A 19653-nucleotide genomic window follows, 5' to 3' on the forward strand; every position below is an offset into this window, starting at 1 on the left:
GGAAAAAAAAAAACATAACGGCCGTTATTATGGTTAGACGGAGGAATGTCTCTGACCAGCTGGTGAGTTATTCTGCTTTGTGTCTATGGGTCTGTAACTTTTTTTTTTTTTTTTTTGATAAAAAAAGTTAAACCCGGGTTTATTAAAGACCTGTACTTAACTCCGGATGGGAGGTGTAACCCACGGATGGATCCTCTTCCGGGTATTCAAATGGGCCGTAAGCATGAGCCTATATCCGCGTGGCCACATGTGGAACTAATAATTTTGCACTAGAGCGGAGTCGATCCCTAGCTTGGACCAACAAGGCAACTCCTCCTCCGGTGGAAACCACTAGACCATCACTATGTGGTTATATGGGTCTGTAACTTGTAAGAGAGATCACTGTTAAAAAAAAATTTAGAAGTGATAATTAAAAATAAATGAAAAAGAGACGAAGGAAGGAGCGAGATATTTTGTAGGGGTTTACATATAAAATAGAATTTGGAATAATAATCTTCTCCATTGCCATAGTCTCTCCCTTCTGCAAACCCTAAGTTTCCTTGTCCTCTACTCTCTCATCTTCTTCGTTTGTTTTCTTATCCCCGAGAAACTGTAGCAATAAAAAAAAAACTGGAAAAGAAACACAGAGGTAATTGGCTTTATTCATCTGCCACTCTGTTTTTTTTTTTTTTAATATTTTGTTTGATTATTGTTGTCTCAATGCTACGTAATTCTTCTTTCATTGACCACCTTATGATCGAGTAATTGAGCTGTTCATATCAAATATCGCTCCTTAATCATTATGAAATTGAGTTTAGAGATGCCAAATGGGTATTGAGGATGGATTCTTTGTTTAACGTTTGATTGCATAAAGTATCCATGTTTACTTATTGTTTTGATTTGAATCGAGTTGATCTCACTCCGTAATTAAGATTAGGACACTAACTCGTGTTCTGGTTTCACCGATTTTGGGTTTTTCATAGCTGGTTAAATGGAAACTGATCAGCTCGATTCAGATTCGCATCTCCCTCCTCGAAAGCGACTACTTGCTGAATTCAAGAAACTCAACGGATCTTCTTCTTCTTCTTCCTCGACTTCAAACTCTAACCGATCTTCCTCCTCTGCTTCAACCGACGTCTACACCCACCTCGACGACTTATTAGCTTCCCGTTTCAACAATGACCAAAACAAGTCCCCTGAAGAGCTCGCGGAAGCAGCGAGATCCGCCGCTGCTTCAGCGGTTAAAGCCGCAAAGACCGCGAGGGCAGTGGCGAACGAGAAGGCATTGATCTCCGCAAAGGCGATCGCTGCGGCCAAGAGGGCATTGGAGTTGGTTGACTCTTTTCCCAAAGAAGCAATGTCTGATTGCAAGGAGAGGAAACATGTCCCTCTTCACCACTTGTATTATTCAAAGGGAGAGTTTAGAGACGAAGAAGAAGAAGAAGAGGATTTAACGCTTAGGCTGCATCGAGCTGTAGACAAAAGGCACACTACTAAAGTCTTGGGAACTCGCTCGAGTTTCGAGGAGAATGGTCAAATAAACAAGAAGCAGAAGATGATTGATGTTGCTGGTGTTGTTGATTCGATACCTACACCGGGGAAGGAAGAAAGTAACTCACTGGGGAGAAGAAGAAGAGGAAGAGTGAAGCTGAAGAAGCTTTCTTTGAGCATTTTGTAATTCTAGGGCTCAAGAAACTGGAACCTGCGTGGATGGATCACACGGTGGAGTGAAGGTGTGTCAGAGAATGTGTAAAGCAGAACAGAGCCATACGGTCATAAGATCTCTGGTCAGCATTGCCATTTTCAGTAGAAAAAAAAATCACATTGTTGTTTTTTTTTTTTTTGAATGTGTTTTGAATTTAATGTTTTTTCTGCAATTACATTAGAGAGGATGTGGTGTTTGGATTCTTAGATGGAGAAGAATTGTAATAACGTGATGTAGTTTTTGTTAAATGTTATTTTTACTTTTGATTTAATCTTTTTTCTTCTCTGCTTAATTAACAAATAAACCGTAATTAATAAGAAGTGGGTTGTTGGCTTGTTGCACATCAAAATTAATAATGAGAAGTGGGCACAAATTAGTGGAGAAGATTAAGAAAAATTAAATAGAAGAGGGTGGCACGTGAACCACGTGTGACACAGATCAAACTCAGTCATGCAACGCCACATGCGGTCTGAAAGTTAAAACCATCCGACCATGTTTGTAAGAGTTACATTTTTTATCTCTAGGTTCACTAATTAATAAGATTTCATTATTTTAAATCTGATATCTTTTATAAAAAGAAATCAAATATTGTCAAGTTATATAATGTTTTTAAAGTAAAAAGATAAATAAATAAATAGTAGTAATTACAAAAAAAATATTTTTAACGTCGTCAGCAAAAAAATTAAATCTTAAATTCTAATCTTTAAACCCTAAATTCTAAAAGCTAAACCCTTGGATAAATCATAAATTTTAAATCAAAAACACTAAACCCTAAAACACTCAAGGGTTTAGGATTTAGGGTTTAAGATTTAGGGTTTTAGTGTTTAGTGTTTTTGATTTAGAGTTTATGATTTATCTAAGGGTTTAGGGTTTACCCAAGGATTTAGGGTTTCGGATTTAGGATTTAGGGTTTAGTGTTTTGCTGACGAGGTTAAAATATTGTTTTTAAAATTATTTTTTCTGTAACCACTATTTTTTTTATCTTTTTTATTTTAAAAACATAATATAACTTGGTAATATTTTATTTCTTTTTTTTAAAGATATCGAATTTAAAATAATGAAATACTATCGGTTACGTAAGAGGTGAAACTAAGAATAACTCCTGTTCTAAAAGTATCTGTGTTTGCAAGTGGGAGAAAGTGGATACTAAGTAGTAAGTATTTGTTTTGTTTGAGAGTAAAATGTTTTTTTTTGTGCACAAATTTTATTAATTAAAGTCTAAATCACTATAACAATTACAAGAGGTTATATCCTTAATAATGGTAAGATAAACAACAATAACGGTAAAGCAATAAAACGTGGGCTAGAAGTGTTACAAAGAGTAAAATGTTATTACTTCAATTCATACGTTGTTCCTTTGTTAAACAATTATTTATTCATTCACTAAAAGACAATTCTTTATAAGCAACAAATGAAATTGATATGAAAACTCTTTAACAAAAAAAAAATGAAATCGATGGTTAACTAATAAATCTAGCTCCCCAAAAATTAAAGAACAATAAAACAAAACAAAAGATGTCAAAGTTATCGAAAAAGTCAAACAATAAAAAGGTGTGAAAGATCTGATTAGTGAATCAATTTGATATACTCTTGTTAGCAATTTCTTGATCTTCTCGTTAGCTCTCTCATCATCCTCTCCAGTAACATGTACATAATCATCAGTGATCTTTGTAATTGCTGGAATCCGGACATGGTGAAATCGCAGCATATAAAGATCTATCTTCCAGCTGTGAAATGCTCCTAGGTACATGTTCAGTCTGCAAAAATCACACATTTTGTTATTTTCTTTTTAATGTATAATATGATACTAGATCACTACTCATAAGAGGAGTTGCAAATATTCATTAACCAATTTAAAATAATTTGGAAACATCACAATTTTGTGCAAGCAAATTAGAAATTCACAATCCATTTCAAAGCAATACACAAATAAATTTTATTTGTTAATACATTTGTTGGTCACTAGCAAGTTGAAATAAGACTTTCTCGGTGTTATAATATTTTTAAACAACAAAGAAAATGAGTTATATGCATGATTATAAGCATATACACAACCCAAGTATTGATGAAATTTCATCAGTTAACATTGTATATAAATTACAAAAAAAATAGATTCTCTCTCTTTTATATAGCAAAGGTATGTGCTTTTTACATATACCGATAAAATGATGAGATTATGATATCACTAAATGTCGCTTAGACATATATGAATCAAATCTCACATGCAAAATATAAGACATTTAGTGATATCATAATCTCATCATTTTATTAGGTGGAATGATGAAGCATTTTAACCAAACCAGATGGATATGATAGGCCTCAGGCTGCTGATTAATACCTGAGAATCTTGCCGATACGTCCAGATCAAGTCCCAATAGGCGAGCTCTGATCTGAGTTTTGATCTCTCTTATAAACATGTTTTAGTCGCGAAGTTGATGCGTGAAGTCTAGAATTTCTCTTCTTCCATAGAAAATATATTACCCCTTGCAGGATCAGCTTAACTATTGCTCTTAGCCTCAAATTGGAGAAGGTCCTGTTAATCCAAATCAAATATTTGTTTTATGCGAAAGTAAAATGTTATTACTTCAATACATAAATTTTTTTTTTGAAAAAAACTTCAATACATTAATTGACAATGACATGGCTAACAATAATATAGATCATGCACGTAAGAATCTGGTGGTGGAAAGGAGTGTATATATAAGTATGATTCTTTGTTAGTCAATTAATTCATTCACTACAAGGCAATTCTTCATAAGCAACAAATGAAATCGATGGTTAACCAATATAATCATAGTTCCCCAAAAAGACAAAAAAAAAAACAATAAAACAAGACAAAAAAAGCATAAAAATATCGAAATTCAAAAAGAAGTACAAGAACAAAGGTGTGAAGGAAAAAAAAAGAGACAGAACAAAAAGACGAAGCTGAGAGTTTCTGTTCACCCTTTGATCTTCAAGTTCCTCACTTGGGATTCTACACTATCTGCATTCTTCTGTGTACTTACTACATTCATCCATGGATGCTCCAAGCACTGCTGAGCAGTTGGTCGTTTCTCCGGCGCAAACTCCAGAACCGGACTCAGAAACTCAGCAAACTCCTTCGCTTCTCCTTCCGGAAGCTTGTATTTATCCACCAGCAACCGATCCAGCGGCCAATACTTCAACCGCCGGATCCTCTTCAAATCCCCATGTCTGTCAAAATAGTCTTTAGACCTCGCTCCACCAATAGCAATCTGCTCAAATCAAACCACGTCAAGAAGACAAGAACCGAGAAAAAAGAAACAAAAAAAAAACAATTACCTTTCTCGGCATTTTCCCTAGAAGCTCCATCATAAGAGCAAGATGATCCTCGTCTTCTCCATAACCATTCCCTTCTTTAGGAGCAAACAACATATCACCCGTGACAAGCTCGAAAGCAGTACAACCAAAAGACCACATGTCAACAGAGAACGAGTAACCAGACTTTAATATCACCTCAGGAGCTCTGTACTGTCTCGTCTGTATCTCTTCAGCAAACTGTTTATCAGCCCAGCAAGCGTTACCAAAGTCCACCACTTTGCATCTCATATCAATCCCATCGAGACTCCTCTCACTCTTGGACGACGCCTCTTCACCCACCATCGAAACCCTCCTCTCCGAGATCTTAGCAACAGCTCTCTTCGCTCTCCTCTTCAACCTCTTCTCAATCAGATTCATCGTCGAACTACCACCACCACCACCGTTTGCGTTCCCCTCAGGCTTTTCCAACAACGGAGTTAAACCGGATCTAACCGGATCTTTACCAGGGTCAATGGTGGAAACAAGAAGGATGTTTTCAGGTTTTAAATCGGAATGTATCATGCCGAGCTCGTGGTGCAAGTAATCCAAACCGGTTAGTATACATCTGCAAATCTCCTTGACTTTGTCTAGCTTCAGACCTTTGTAATGGTTGTATCTGATCAAACGGAGAAGGCTGTCTCCGAGAAACTCGAGCACCATGCATAAGTGCTGCCCGTTGGGGCCAGCGTGCTTGAAATGGTCGATGAGACGGACAACGCATTTGGTGTTTTGGAGGTCTCCGTCGGAAGCAGCTGAAAGGAACTCGATTTCGTGGAGTGCGGCTTGTGCGAATTGCTGTGCACTTTTTTGAATCTTCAAAGCAACATAGCTCTGCCAACAACAACACATACAAAGTAAAAAAAAAAAACATTCTTAGCATAGACGTTGATACATTATCTTCATATGAATATTGTCCTAGGCAAAGACGAATGAAACATTAGCCTTTGAAAAAAAAATTACAGACTTATTGAAATTCTTAATAAATCGACTATAGTCTCCAAAATCTCAGGACCGGCCTTGCTTATGATCAACGATTCCATAACCATCTAGTACTCAATTCATTTTTTGAGCAAACAAGTCTCCTAAACTAGAGAGTAGTAAAGTGCTAAATTTACGGATCGATCTGCAATTTCAAAAATCACATAAAGCTAGGATCTTGAATCAAAATCTACAGATGCGTAATTGTATAAAGGTGGAGCCTTTTTGATATGAAGAGTGTATGTACAGAGGAGAGAGTGTCGTAGGCAAGCCAGACGGTGGAGAATTGACCCCAGCCAAGCTTTCTCTGAGCGATGTAACGACCGGCGGAGAAAGGATCGCCGATCCTGACGGCGTGATAACCACCTTTGCGGTAAGAATCGAAGCCTTCTTCTTCACCTTCTGATCCAGACGAGGATGAACACGACATATCTCTCTGTCTCTCTAGATCTTTGGTAAAGTGCTTAAAGAGAGAAAAGACAAATGGCACTGAGATTGCGTGTGTCCCTGAGACCAAACCCACTCTCCTCTTTTTGCTCTTTTCTTTTGCTTCAGATTTTCCCGATTTAAACTTTTTTGCGTAATTCTCTGTTTTGCCCCTTACACAGAGAGGAGTTTATTTCTCCGGTTGGTCAGGTGTCGTCTTTTTAATTCTGAAAGGGACTCATTGTGTCCTCCTTGACCATAGACCGGTTTGGCTCCCAATTTTTGAAGAACCGGTCCAAAAGCATTTTGATCGAGCTATTGGGCAGTTATTAAATGTGTTCCACTATGATCGATCTTACTTGACTCTGCAATTCAAAGTACCCGTTTTTCATTCAAATTAGTAAACTTTGGAAACGCATTTCTGTGGGACAGTAGAAGAAGCATCATCAAGCAGGTCTTACTAGCTAAATGAACCAACTTTATATATTGCTTTGCTTTACTCTAACCATACAATCGTAATGACTAATGAGATGATTGCAAAGCTTTGAAACAAGCAAGAGATTAAGAGGACGTTCATTTATTAAAGAAAACAAAAAGACCATTTGGAGACTGATCGATTCCACTCTCACCGCTCAAGCAAATGAAACAATAATCACTCCAAATCCTTAACAATCTTGATTCCCATGGAATTAACACTGTGTAAAGAGTGGGCCTTTGTTTTTGACTTGGGCCTTAACTTGAGCTCTCTAGTGTCTTTGCTCTTCGGTCATCAAGACCAAAGCCCCCAATAAAATATAGACAGAAGTTTCTTAATCCATAAATCGGGAAAACAAGATCAAGGGTACATGATGTTTTGATGATTCAATCAAGTATTTACGACGTGGTGTCCATATTTATTTTGACATTGATGTTTCATTACCTAACAGTCAACACAAGTTTGCCGACCGAGAAAACGACATGAATCTTGCGTTATAGCATGAACATGCAATACTATACGTAACATGCGTGAGGCACGACTTTGACTCGTTGCTTTGCATTATTAAACTCTTCAGGTCTCAAGTTGTTTCCATGGGTTTCTATATTTTGTCATATACAAGTCCTCTTGTTTATAGTAATATGACAAAAGGATAACAGATTACAGATACAGCATCTTTATCTTTTGTTATAAAAACAAGCAGCATGCGAATATAAACCTCTAACTAGGCATTATCCAAAACTATGAAATGAATTTTCGGTGCTCCTATCCCATATAATTGATCTTTTGCCATTAATCATTAATGTTGTTTCCGCTTACATGTTATATTTAATGCTTCATTATTGTTGTGTTTTCTTTCGGTTTCGGTGTGCCAATGTCTTCTTATCTTTAATTTATTGGTTTATATTTATAGTAATTCGGTCTGCCTTTTTTCACTTTTTGTGGTTCCATGAAAGACGTTAAGACTCGCATCACATGTAAAGATTATTCCATTCCGAGTGTACTTTCAATTTCAAGCTTGCTAAGTTCCATCCATCCTCCTTTATATAGCTCAAGACCTGATGAATCTTAAGATATTTCAGCTTACAAGCTTTTGATTTTACTTCTTAGTCGAAAGTTGTTTTATCGAAGTAGAAACCATTTTTTTTTAAGATAGCTGGTTGAATTTGACAAAAAAAATTTGTTTAATTTAACGTTAAATTTGATTATGAGTATGACTGGATGGTATTGTTAGAGTAATAAAAGTTGGAGTAAATACTTTTACTTTGAATCCCACTTAAGTACATCCAATCAGGATGAAAAAGGTATAAAATTGTTTCCACTCAGTTGCGCTAGAAAACAAACTATTCGCTTGTTTTTTTACCAGCTTTTTACTCTAGAATATTGCAGAGTAAATCAGAGTAACACTATTGGATAATTAATGCTTTCCATTTTACTCTGATTTACTCCATTGACGTTTCCAGTCGGATCCTATATTTTTACTAGTATTGCTAAAACCTTATTCTACACACGTGGACGGTGTTAGCAGTCGTTAATTTTATAATGTAAAATATTACTCCTACTAACTTTAAAGACGCGTAGATCCATTATACAAAGATTCTGAAACTTGATAGTTATCATTATCAAAGATCCCACCTACATCTAGACAAAATCCAAGATAAACCTAAGCTAAAACACTTAACGAAAAATATTATTTTAGAAAGCAACTGACTTACCTAAACCAAAATAGCTATATCCAAGAGTCGAGCGACTAAAGGAACTAGAGAAACAATATGTTAACCTCCTAATTACCACAATATAAATGTATTATATTGCAGATGAGAATTTGAAGAAAATTAGTGCATAAACGCGGTATACTAACGCGTTTCTTAAGGAGTGGATCCCACGCTTTTGATAAAAACGGGTTTCATAAGTCGCGAGATAAGGAACGGTTTCGGTCCGTTTCTTACACTATTTTGTGGTCTCTACGACACGTGACGGCCCGCGATTGGTTCCGTTTTTAATTTTATTTTTTTTAATTAGATAAAAAAAAATTTAGAAACCCAAAACAGGTTTCACCGATAATCATACTCTTAGGTAACTTAACATTTTGACAAAAAAAAACCATTACCACTTTACCAGTAGTACTGAGAGTTTTTGTTGAAATAAATGGGTTCCTGGCTGACTAAACATTTTGAAAGTTAGGGTATCTCCAATGGTGTTCTATAATTTCTTTTATAATTTTCACTAAAATAGAATAATTCTATTATAAAATTGGTTTTGCTCCAATGATTAACTATATAATAAAGTTACTCTATTATAGAATAACTCTTTATAGTGTTAATCTTTGGAGCAAAACTAACTCTATAATATTATTCTATTTTAGCGAAAATTATAGAAGAGATTATAGAACACCATTAGAAATGGTTTCAGAAGCTTTGTATCAGAACCGGCTCTGAGTTTAATACCGGAGATGAGAATTTGAAGAAAATTAGGTAATGCTGCAAGAACTTCGAAATTCAATTCATTGAATCCAACTTTTGAACCAGCTGTCAACAATTCCATATTGTTCCAAACCTCAATCATTTGCCTTTTTGTTTCGAAGGGATTCTTCTCGATGCTAATTAAAGTTAATTGAAATAGAGAAAAAGTGAAGAAAATAAATAAATAAAAAATAGTCTAGTCGAAGTAGGTTTAGGTGATAAAGTAATTTCCAAGTTATACTACAGTTATTATACCTTTTGATAATGAGTTCGTCAAACTAAACCTATAAAGAGTGCCCACAGTTACCCATCTTTTCTCTATTTGGTTTCTTAATAGCATACGGCAATTTGATTCTTTATTTCTTATTATAGTCAAGGGAATGATTTGGTATACGATTTAGAGATTTCCAAATCTATTTACATCTAAATGGGTTTTAAGCAGTGCTTTGAAACCCGATCCGGATCCGCGGTTGAATCGGTAAATCCGATGACCATAAAAAATTCGGTTTGGATTTCGTAAAAAATCTAATATTTAGAAACCCACAAAAACTCCCAAAAACCTATAAAACCCCACTAAAATCCGGAACCTTACCGGTTGAACCAATAAATAATTTTTATTTTTTTTTTAGTTTCTAGATTATGTTTTATATTCTAAGTTTCCAATTAATAAGTTAGGTGCTAACAAAAAAAAAGTTATGTTTTCTCTTTTCAGTTTTATATTTGTGATTTTTAGATTTTGATGAAGATTTCACTATGCAATTTGAAGAAAATGAAGTGAACAATGGTAGAGAGAATGAAAATTAGTTGATATGATTTGGTGTTACTTTATTTTCGTTATTTACAATTTATTACAATGGTCTTTTACTTTTGGTTTATTTTGAATTCGAAGTTTAATTTATTATTCACATTAGACATTTAAATATTTATGAATTTTATATCTTAATTTTTTTTAGATGTCCTAATTCTTACTTTGTTAAAGAAAATTTTAAATAGCCTAAACTATTTTTTGATATTTTGTATGTCAAATAAAAATATAAATATAAAAACTAAAGTTAAGTATTTTCTAAATACCTTTTAAACATAAAATATATACATATCCAAACTATTATTTTATGTTTTAAAAATATTTAGAAAATATTAAACTTTAGTTTTTATATATTTATTTTCATAGTTAATATATTATTATATAATAAAATTAATTTATTTATTAATCCGCGGTTCATCCACAGTCGATATTGTGACCCAGCAACCTGGTAAATCGTACGATTCAGTATCTGGAGGGGTTTAAAAACATTGGTCTTAAGAGATAATGATAATTAATTTAAAGATTTTTATATCAGATATTTTAAATATAGTATATTAGAAATGTCCGAAGGAGTATATGATATTTTGGCGTTTCGTAGTTTTCAGTTTTCAAAATCACAGCGAGTTATTTATCTATCAATTTATAAATGAGGTACTTTCTGATAACTATTAATTAGTTATTTTATTTAATGATTTTGATAAATTCTCATTTAGTAAAATAACAAAAAATTTAAAAATCCAAATAACCAATAGTACTATATAGTAGGAGTTTGAGCTTTTAATTTTATATCACTATTTTTTTTTTTTTGCAATATCCGTTATTTAGTAAAACAAAATTCAACGAATATTTTAAATCACCAAAGCCAGATAAAACAACTCAATCTTTTACTCTAATTAAAGATGTAAGTATGTTTAGCTTTATGTATACTTCAGTCTCATTTTAATTATTTTAGTAAAGTTGTAGAACTACGTTTCTTTTTCTATTCATACAAACTTCTCTGCCGTATGACATGATTTAATAATTATTTTTAACTTAATTATCTGCAATTGGGCATGTATGTATATAAGTACAGATGTCTATGTGTGTGTTTCTGTTACCAATTGGATCAGATTCTTCTTCCTCTCTTGAACAACAACACAAACTTTTCTCCTTCCTTTCTTCTTTTATCTTTACCACTTTCACATATTCTCTCTAGAGCAAACCAAGATGACTCGCTCCTCTAGATTCCTCGGATCCGCGGCGGCGCCACCGCCGCCGGAAGAAATCCTCGCCGCGGAAACCGACATGGTCGTGATCCTCTCGGCTCTTCTCTGCGCTCTCATATGCGTAGCCGGCTTAGCCGCCGTAGCTCGCTGCGCCTGTCTCCGTCGTCTCGTCGGTGTTAATTCCTCCGCCGTAGGAGAATCTCCGCCGCCGAACAAAGGCCTCAAGAAAAAAGCGCTCCAGTCCCTCCCTAAATCCACCTTCACCGCTGCAGCAGACTCTCCGAGCTCATCCGCCGGAGATGGAGACTCGTCCACCGAGTGCGCCATATGCTTGACGGAGTTTACGGACGGAGAAGAGATCAGGATACTACCGCTATGTAACCACGCCTTCCACTTGGCGTGCATAGACAAATGGTTGACGTCTCGGTCGTCGTGTCCTTCTTGCCGTCGGATTTTGGCTCCGGTGAAGTGTGATCGGTGTGGACACCACGCTTCCACGGCTGAGAGTCAGATCAAAGATCAGGCTCCTCCTCATCAACATCCTTCGCAGTTCACTTCCGCCATTGTTCCTGCTTTTCTTCCTTAAAAACTTTTTTTACTTTATTTTTCGGCATAATTAAGGAGAAAGTAAAATATTAATTAACTAGGAATTAGGAATCTTTAGTTTACTTCGATCTCTATCCTGTCTGTAAGACTGTAACACTGTCCTAGTGTTCTGAATCTGAATCAGTGAAATGGAGTTTCTAAGTTCGAGATGTTAACTTTTTCAGAGAACTCGCAGTTCACATAAAACGCAACATTTAAATTGGCAATATGAGCACTGATAAGAGAGTCATGTGTGAGCAAAACCCAATAACGAAAAAAGACTACTTTGAAAAGAAAATATTTGCAACTCGAAAGTATTCGCATTTCTTTATAATGTTTTGCAAACTATCTAGTGAGTTCGTTTATCTTTTTTTTTTTCGAAAGACAACATTAACTAAATTATTTGTTAAAATGTAACAGCACAAGTAAATAATACTCCAACGATTAATAAACAATGTTTAAAAGATTTTTTTTTGTTTCAAAGTAGATGGATTTTCAATTTTTAATATATGAATTTTTAATTTTTAATATAAAATTTATTAATTTTTATATTACTTAACCATCTGTATTTTTTTTTTATTATTAGTTGAATTGTATAATATAGATAATTAATGACATATTTTCAAAAAAAAAAATTCTTAATTTATATAAACGTTAGTGAAAAACGAATGAAGTAATAAATTAGCAGGATGATAATTTGCCAAAACTGGGAAATTGTAAGTCTAGTTTTTTTTTTTCCAACTTGAATTATAAGTCTAGTTTAGTGTAGGTTAAAAAAAAGGTTTGGCTAAAATCTAGTTCGTAGACGTGTCAGTGTATTCACAAGTCTTCCCCATTTTCAGTCGCTAGTCAAAGAAAGCATGTATAGCCTTTTATCTCCTTTACCCGCAAGTAAGGATGACTCCCTCTCTCATTCAATTCAAATGAGCAGACAAATTTAAAAGTTCAGTGACCAAAAATATCCAAAGTTAGACTTACGGTATTTGAACGACAAATTAAAAACACAGACCAGATAAGGTTTTAGTTGTGAAACATAAGTTCGACATATACTAGTTCATCGTACTTCTTTTTTACTCGAGGGTTCAGTTATGTTATTGTACACTCTCCGACATATACTCCTGTCATTTGTTTTTTTATTGGGAATAAAAACTAAAGTGATGAAAAGGAAAGGTGTGGAAAGAGGAATATTTGAAGTGAAACGATAAACGTAACACTCAACTTATAAACACTAGAAACGCATGACAAGCCCAAATATTATCCACCTTTCAGTTTCACTCAATGGAATCTTATGCCTTATCTCTTTTTTTTTTCTCGAAATGTTTATTATACTAACACCCAAGAGGCAAAAAAGTGAAGATAAAATTCGGCAAAAACTTTTTGATCATTTAACGTTGCTTTTTAATTTCGTTGTCTTCTTCAAATAGCTCAAGGCTATCCATCTTTTCTCTCTCTTTTTGTTCGTATTTTCTTGTCTAAGACCGAACGTATTCTTATTCTTTGATAAACATCCTCAATTACAAATGAGAACACTGAAAAAGTAGATAAAACAATTTTTTTCTTTGATTTTTGTTAGCTTCAAATACAGTCCTCGCACTTGAGTTATACTATTTGTTAACAAATGAGAACACTGAAACTTTGCTTTCACGAATATTTTCTTTTTAGATGGAGATGATTTCCCGAATATATAAATCCAGTCAGCTAATAAACCAAGAAGAATCAAAGAAAGTTTAGATAGAGAGGTTGGTCCGCGGTTTAAAGAATCATTATATTTTTTCTTATGAAGTATATATAAATAATAGATGTAACATAACACATTATAGATACTTTCCTCCTAACTAGCTTTTGCCCTCATAGTAAAAAAGTGATATATTTCAAAGATTCACTTCTTCATCTCTTAAGTGACTTAATCTTCCCTAACCTTTTTACCTACTTCTTTTAACTGTTCACATGATATATTGTCCCTTTTAATTCGCTGTTCATCTTCACTTTTTACCAGCCTCATCATGGCAATCCTATACCCTTGTATAGTTATATACATAGATTCAAATCCATTGTGCTAAGAATAATTTTTGATATTTAGGGAAAACGTAAGACTTAAAGAGTGGGAAGTGAATAAAAATGACTTTCCAGAAGTAGTCATCTTTAAATCATAGAGAGAGAAGATAACTATGTTGAGGTATGATTGTTAATATGCAACTTTTTAAGGGTATGTTCGAATCTATGAAGATACATTTTAAGGTCTTAAGTGGGTTAGGTCATAGTTCTGTATATCGTGCGTGGTACTTTTCTTTTGTCATAGAATCTCTTGATCATTTGTACTCGAAGCAACCCCCAATTTCATCCGGATCAGGGGTTAAACAGAAAGAAAAAGAGGTGAGGCCAACCTAAAGATACACTAGTTTCAAAAATAAACAATAGAATAATAAGAAAGACATGCTTCAATAATATACGCCCATTTCCAGCTCAATAAGTTTGGTATGGGCCGGATGTTCTTATAACATTGAGAGATCGATGATGAACAAAGCTTTGCTTCATTCATTAGTTCACATGTATAAGTAACCCATATGATAACACAAATAAAAGAAAGAAAGACCATGTCTCGTGAAGATTACAAACCGACAAACCAACCACGTTCATAGAAGTTGCATTAAATACAAAAGGGCCTATTATTACTACACCAATTTTCTCTCTAGACAAAACCATGTTCATAGCAAGCTCACGATGTCATGTCTCTCCAACATCAAAAACTACCACATCACATCTCTATCCACACACATATAATTGCATTTCTTTACGTGTGAGTGTCTTCTTTTTAGGATTCAAACTAAATAAATAAAAAAGTGTTAAGAGCCAGAAAAAAACTCATAATCTACAAGTGGCCTAGTTCTGTTATGTTTTGGGACGGGCTCCGCTGTTCAGTCCTAATTGGGGAAAGCAAGAACAGATACATGGAGAGACATGAACCAAACAATGCTGTAACTGTGCACAATGATCATGTCAACAGAAGAAAGAAAGGATCAAAGAATGAATAGTGATACATATACAGTACTTGGGAGTCGCAAAATAGCTGGATTATCTGCCACTTGTGCTGTCAACAGCATTAACAGAATTACCTGAAAAATAGGGAAAAACAAATCAGGTGTTTTGCTATTATTTGTTGCTTTGTTCCTTTCATGTGGCAATACCTACCACAATGTGATTACGATCCAAGACCGAAGAAAGATATTGTGGTTTTTTTTGGGGATCAAATATTGTGGTTTCTAAATGATGAAGAAAGGCTGTGCTCATTCATTGGTTCACATGTGACGTGGATAATGACATGGTAATAACTCACATGAAAGAAAGAAAGACGATGTCTCGTGACGATTACACATTGACAAAAAAAAAACGATAGACTGGCACACAAATATGGGTTGATTCTGTTTTGGACCGGCTCTACAGTTCAGTCAGAACTCATAACCATGAAAAGCAAGAACAGATAATGTGGAGAGACATGAATGAAACAATGATGCGCACAATAACACATGTGAACACTAGTAAAGAAACATAACATACAAAACAAAGAATGAATAATGAAACAAAGCTCCTCTCTTTCTCCCTCTTTTCATTGTCTTGTGAAGATAGCTGGATTTGTCTGCCACTTGTCAAATAGTATTAACAGAATTACCTGAAAAAAAAGAGAGGGAAAAAAACAAATCAGTTTTTTTTTCCCTTATTATATGTATAAATACAGAAAGTGAATCTACGTGAAGTGTTACCTGAAAACTGGTCAGCAGTGTATTAAACAATCTCCATGTTGCTTTGTTTTTTCTTGTTGGACTTGGAGAAGAAGCACATCTGCACCCAGCTCTTCTTCGGCTTAACCACTAGAGACTTCGCGTTCCTTTGCTCCACAAGATCATTCATGTACTGAACAACAGCCTGAGGACCCTTCTCAGCTACCTCCCTCGGAGGAACTTGCAACGGATTCTCCTGAGCACGAAACACACGCAGCTTCGTAAGCATCCTAAACGACTCCGGAAGCACACGGATCTGGTTGTTGCTTATATCAAGCTCCTCAAGCATCTCAAGGTTCCCTATCGACCTCGGCAGCGACACCATATCAGCGAAGTTGTTCCCTACGTTCAGCTTCACAAGCGCCGTGGCGAAACACAAGCTCTCCGGAACAGACTCGAGCTCGTTGAAACTCACGTCCAGCTCTTTGAGGCTAGACAAAGAAGACATCGTCGTCGGCAACTGCCTGATGTTGTTGTAACGAACAGACAAGATCTCGAGAGTAGTGATCTTCCCGATCGCTTCGGGGAGTGCCTTGAGCTTGTTGTAATCCGCGCGGAGCTCGGTAAGAGAAGAGCATCCGCCGATGGAGTAAGGGATCTCCTCGATGTCGTTCGTCTCGACGTCGAGCTTCTTTAGGTTCGCGAGCGAACCGATGGATTCGGGGAGGACCGGGAGGTTGTTGCAGCTCAGGTTAAGCTCCTCGAGCTGCAACAACCTGCTGAAGGAAGAAGGGAGAGACGATAGCTGGTTGCCGCTGAGGTTGAGGCTAACCAGGTTGATCAGCTCTCCGATGGACTCGGGGAGGTGAGTGATTCTGTTGGAACGCAAATCGAGGTTTGTTAAGGAAGATACCCCTCCTATGGTGTTTGGTAACACCACGATGTGGTTTTCAGACAAGTCGAGGGAGGTTAGAGTGGATAACTTCCCGATGGAATCTGGAAGCCACTCTACTTGTTCGGATAGTTTGTTTTGTAGGTTCAGCTCTTTGGTAGCTTTCTTGGATGATGCCTCGATTAAACTAGCAAGCTTGATTAAACTCAGCTTATCTCCGTCATTGCCGCCTACACATAACACAAAATGATTCAAACCACAGTTACTAAAACATATGGTTCTACAAATTGGTCCTATCCATAAAGATTTTCTTAAAATCCTGGTTTAAACCGTTCTTTAAATTGATTTAATTAATCTAAATCTGCTAAATTAATCAATAAAATTCACAAATCTATCAAATTTTTCTCCATCATTGCCTAGACATAAACAAAATAATTCAAACTACAGTTACTAAAAACATATGGTTCTAAAAATTAGTCTAGTTGGCGCGGCCTAGGGTGCAACTTGGTCCTAGTCCAATATTCGAATTGGTTTAAACAGTCTTTTTGATCGATTTAATAGTTTAAATCTGATAAATTAATCAATAATATTATTACAAATCCACAAATTTATCTAATTTGTTTGTTTTCTATATCTAATTTTGATAATTTATCACAATAATTTTATAATTAAACTAAAAACTAAAATATAATCTAATGTAAAATACATATAAAATAAATTAATAATTTGTTAACCTCTAACGTCCTGAATAACCATTTCTAAAACATAACTCGTGTTGCTCAATCTATAAGTTCATACACTTTCCATATCTAGAAAATTCAAAGTTTGACTAACCAATCCAGAGAGTTTAAGTTAACCAGAGTTAAAGAGAGGAAGACTGGTTAACTCACCGGCGAATCTTCCGGCGGTAAGTGTGGAATCCACAACCTGTGGCGTTCGAGGAGTAGCTACGAAACCATCACCGTAGAGAGAAGGCTTAGCTTCACTCACGAAGCTATCGTCTCGTGAAACCATTTCCTTGGGACGAGCAGGCGTCTTCTCGTTCAAATACAAGCTCGTCGGAGGAGGCCGCGGAGGAAGACGAGACGGAGGAGCAGAGCCGTTAGAAGGAGAAGAAATGCAATCGGAAGCTCTTTGAATGAAATCGTCGAAGAGAGAGTGAACGGTTTCCAGATCGAGAAGCTTCGCGGCTTCTCTTATCTGTTCTTTGCTTTTAAACCGGACGAGACCTTTCTTCATCTCTTGCAGTATCGAGAACAGCTCGCCGGGAACGTCGGAGGGCTTCCTCTGGTTAGCAATGGCTTCTAGCCAGGCTCGGTCTTCCTTCTCCACGTTCTGTATCAGAGAGGTAGCGGCTTCGACCTCGTCGAGCCCTGGCCTCGGCGGTAGAGATCTGTGGATTCTCATGATTTCTTCGACCACTTGCTCCGTCGTGTCCAGACGCTTACCTAACTGCAACGAATTCATTATTATCTCCAATGTTTTTGTAAGAGGAAAGGAGAAAAAGAAAGAGAGAGAGAGAGAGAGAGAGTTTATGTAGAAACACAGAGGAGGTTCTTGTTTCGCCTCATAAAGACAGCTGTTTCCATCACTCTTATGTCTTTTTTTTTTCCTTCTCTTGTTCTAGTTCCTTCCTTTCCTCAGTTCATCTTCTTCTGTTTCCATTAGAAATAATTAATTACTTTTTATAATTGTTTACCAAGGAAGTATATAATTTCCTAAATGTTTACTTGATTAACAAAATCATTAGAGGATATTTTCTTATGTGTTTTTAAATAAAGGCGACGGGAATAACGTGAACCGTGGGATGGTGACTTATTGCTTATCTGGTGGATTTTGTATATCACGTTATTCCCATTTTCTCCCTATATACACACAATTTCATCTCGTATTCTCCACGTATTTTGTATTGGAAAGTATCAAACTCATTTCGAAAAAGAGCATTATGTGCACTAGATTCTGCGGAGATTAATGCCTGTTTCCATTTTTCATGTCTCCAAAGAGAGTAATTCTTCATTACCGTTATATACTACTCCACTAAGCATATGACTGACTTGGAAGTTGGGATGATATGGGGATCATCAAAGATAACTAAATAGGCCCATTCTGTCCGTATGAAGGATAAGCATTAAATAACTCACTGTACTCCATTATTGCTCTTCTTTTTGTAAGTACTATACATGGTCTTGTTTTTATTTGTAAGAAAACATGATTAACTAAACTAAATTATTTTCTAAACATGTGAACTAAAAAATTATTTATATATACGATAAATAAATAAATTAATTAACGTGAACAAACATAAAATTAAAAGAAATTGGGAAGAAATAAAACAACAATGAACCAGAAATAAAGGTAAATGTAAAAGCGGAGAGGCTAAAAAAAAGAAGGTGAAAGAGAAGAACGCCATGTGTGAGGTGGGACACGTGTCGGTGGTAGGGTCGATGATGTGTTGTCCTTTAACCTGGATCCAGCTGTCACGTTCACAGTCCCCACTTAGAGCGAATACGCATATGCAGTTGCATATATGAGACTGGTGGTGATTGTATGATGATCTTCATTATCTGCTAAACTATTTGGAATTATGTCTAAATCTATTTTAGTATTAAGAAACACACAATTATTGATGGAATAAACCCATAGATTACCTGTATAAAACTACTTGTAAGCAATTAGTTTAGTGTGGCAAGCCTCAAGCAGTTAGGATATATAAAGAATTCTACATTCAGATAGCAGAACTTTCTTTATATGCGAGAATGTGTTTTTAGTATTGCAAGTTGTGTTATATTTTTTAACGAAGAAAAGAACGTTGTGTTACATTTCCTGGTAATGTCAGAGTTTCTGGTATAGTAAATACTACAAGAAACCCTCCTAGAAAGGAAACACTTTTACAAAAACATAGAAAAGTGAAGAAAATCTAACGGCCATAATCGACCCACGACCTTTTTTATCTTTTGCTTTTGTAAGTTGAAGATTCAGCTCTTAGCCAATGCTAAGGAAATTTATTAAGATATTACTCGATTCAAGATTCTCTTTTCAAACTAGTTGGCTGTTCGTTTTTTCTAAAACAATAGTATATTTTTAACTACTACTAAAACATTGATTGA

At 35.4% G+C, this 19653-nt stretch overlaps 4 protein-coding genes across 4 annotated transcripts; 2 read left to right on the forward strand and 2 right to left on the reverse strand.

Moving 5' to 3' along the window:
• The first annotated feature begins 479 nt into the window (after positions 1-479).
• On the forward strand, positions 480-1871 carry LOC106343079. The gene is made up of 2 exons (XM_013782207.1): positions 480-628; positions 963-1871. The coding sequence occupies exon 2, from the start codon at positions 971-973 to the stop codon at positions 1655-1657; it is 687 nt and encodes a 228-aa protein (XP_013637661.1). The 5' UTR covers positions 480-628; positions 963-970; the 3' UTR covers positions 1658-1871.
• Positions 1872-4455: 2584 nt separating this feature from the next.
• Positions 4456-6530, reverse strand: LOC106307760 (probable serine/threonine-protein kinase sky1). Its single transcript, XM_013744841.1, has 3 exons — positions 6228-6530; positions 4985-5833; positions 4456-4917 (listed from the first exon to the last, which is right to left on the reverse strand). Exons 1-3 carry the CDS (start codon positions 6408-6410, stop codon positions 4624-4626), a joined length of 1326 nt encoding a protein of 441 aa, XP_013600295.1. The 5' UTR covers positions 6411-6530; the 3' UTR covers positions 4456-4623.
• A 4686-nt stretch (positions 6531-11216) lies between these two features.
• Positions 11217-12108, forward strand: LOC106344051 (RING-H2 finger protein ATL45). The gene has a single exon (XM_013783436.1). The coding sequence runs from the start codon at positions 11355-11357 to the stop codon at positions 11937-11939; it is 585 nt and encodes a 194-aa protein (XP_013638890.1). The 5' UTR covers positions 11217-11354; the 3' UTR covers positions 11940-12108.
• Positions 12109-15278: 3170 nt separating this feature from the next.
• On the reverse strand, positions 15279-18216 carry LOC106311060 (plant intracellular Ras-group-related LRR protein 4-like). The gene is made up of 3 exons (XM_013748290.1): positions 17437-18216; positions 15697-16776; positions 15279-15605 (listed from the first exon to the last, which is right to left on the reverse strand). The coding sequence occupies exons 1-2, from the start codon at positions 18011-18013 to the stop codon at positions 15719-15721; spliced, it is 1635 nt and encodes a 544-aa protein (XP_013603744.1). The 5' UTR covers positions 18014-18216; the 3' UTR covers positions 15279-15605; positions 15697-15718.
• Between the last annotated feature and the right edge of the window lie 1437 nt (positions 18217-19653).

The sequence above is a fragment of the Brassica oleracea genome, chromosome C1 (assembly GCF_000695525.1).
Source record: "Brassica oleracea var. oleracea cultivar TO1000 chromosome C1, BOL, whole genome shotgun sequence".
In the NCBI taxonomy this organism is placed as follows: domain Eukaryota; kingdom Viridiplantae; phylum Streptophyta; class Magnoliopsida; order Brassicales; family Brassicaceae; genus Brassica; species Brassica oleracea.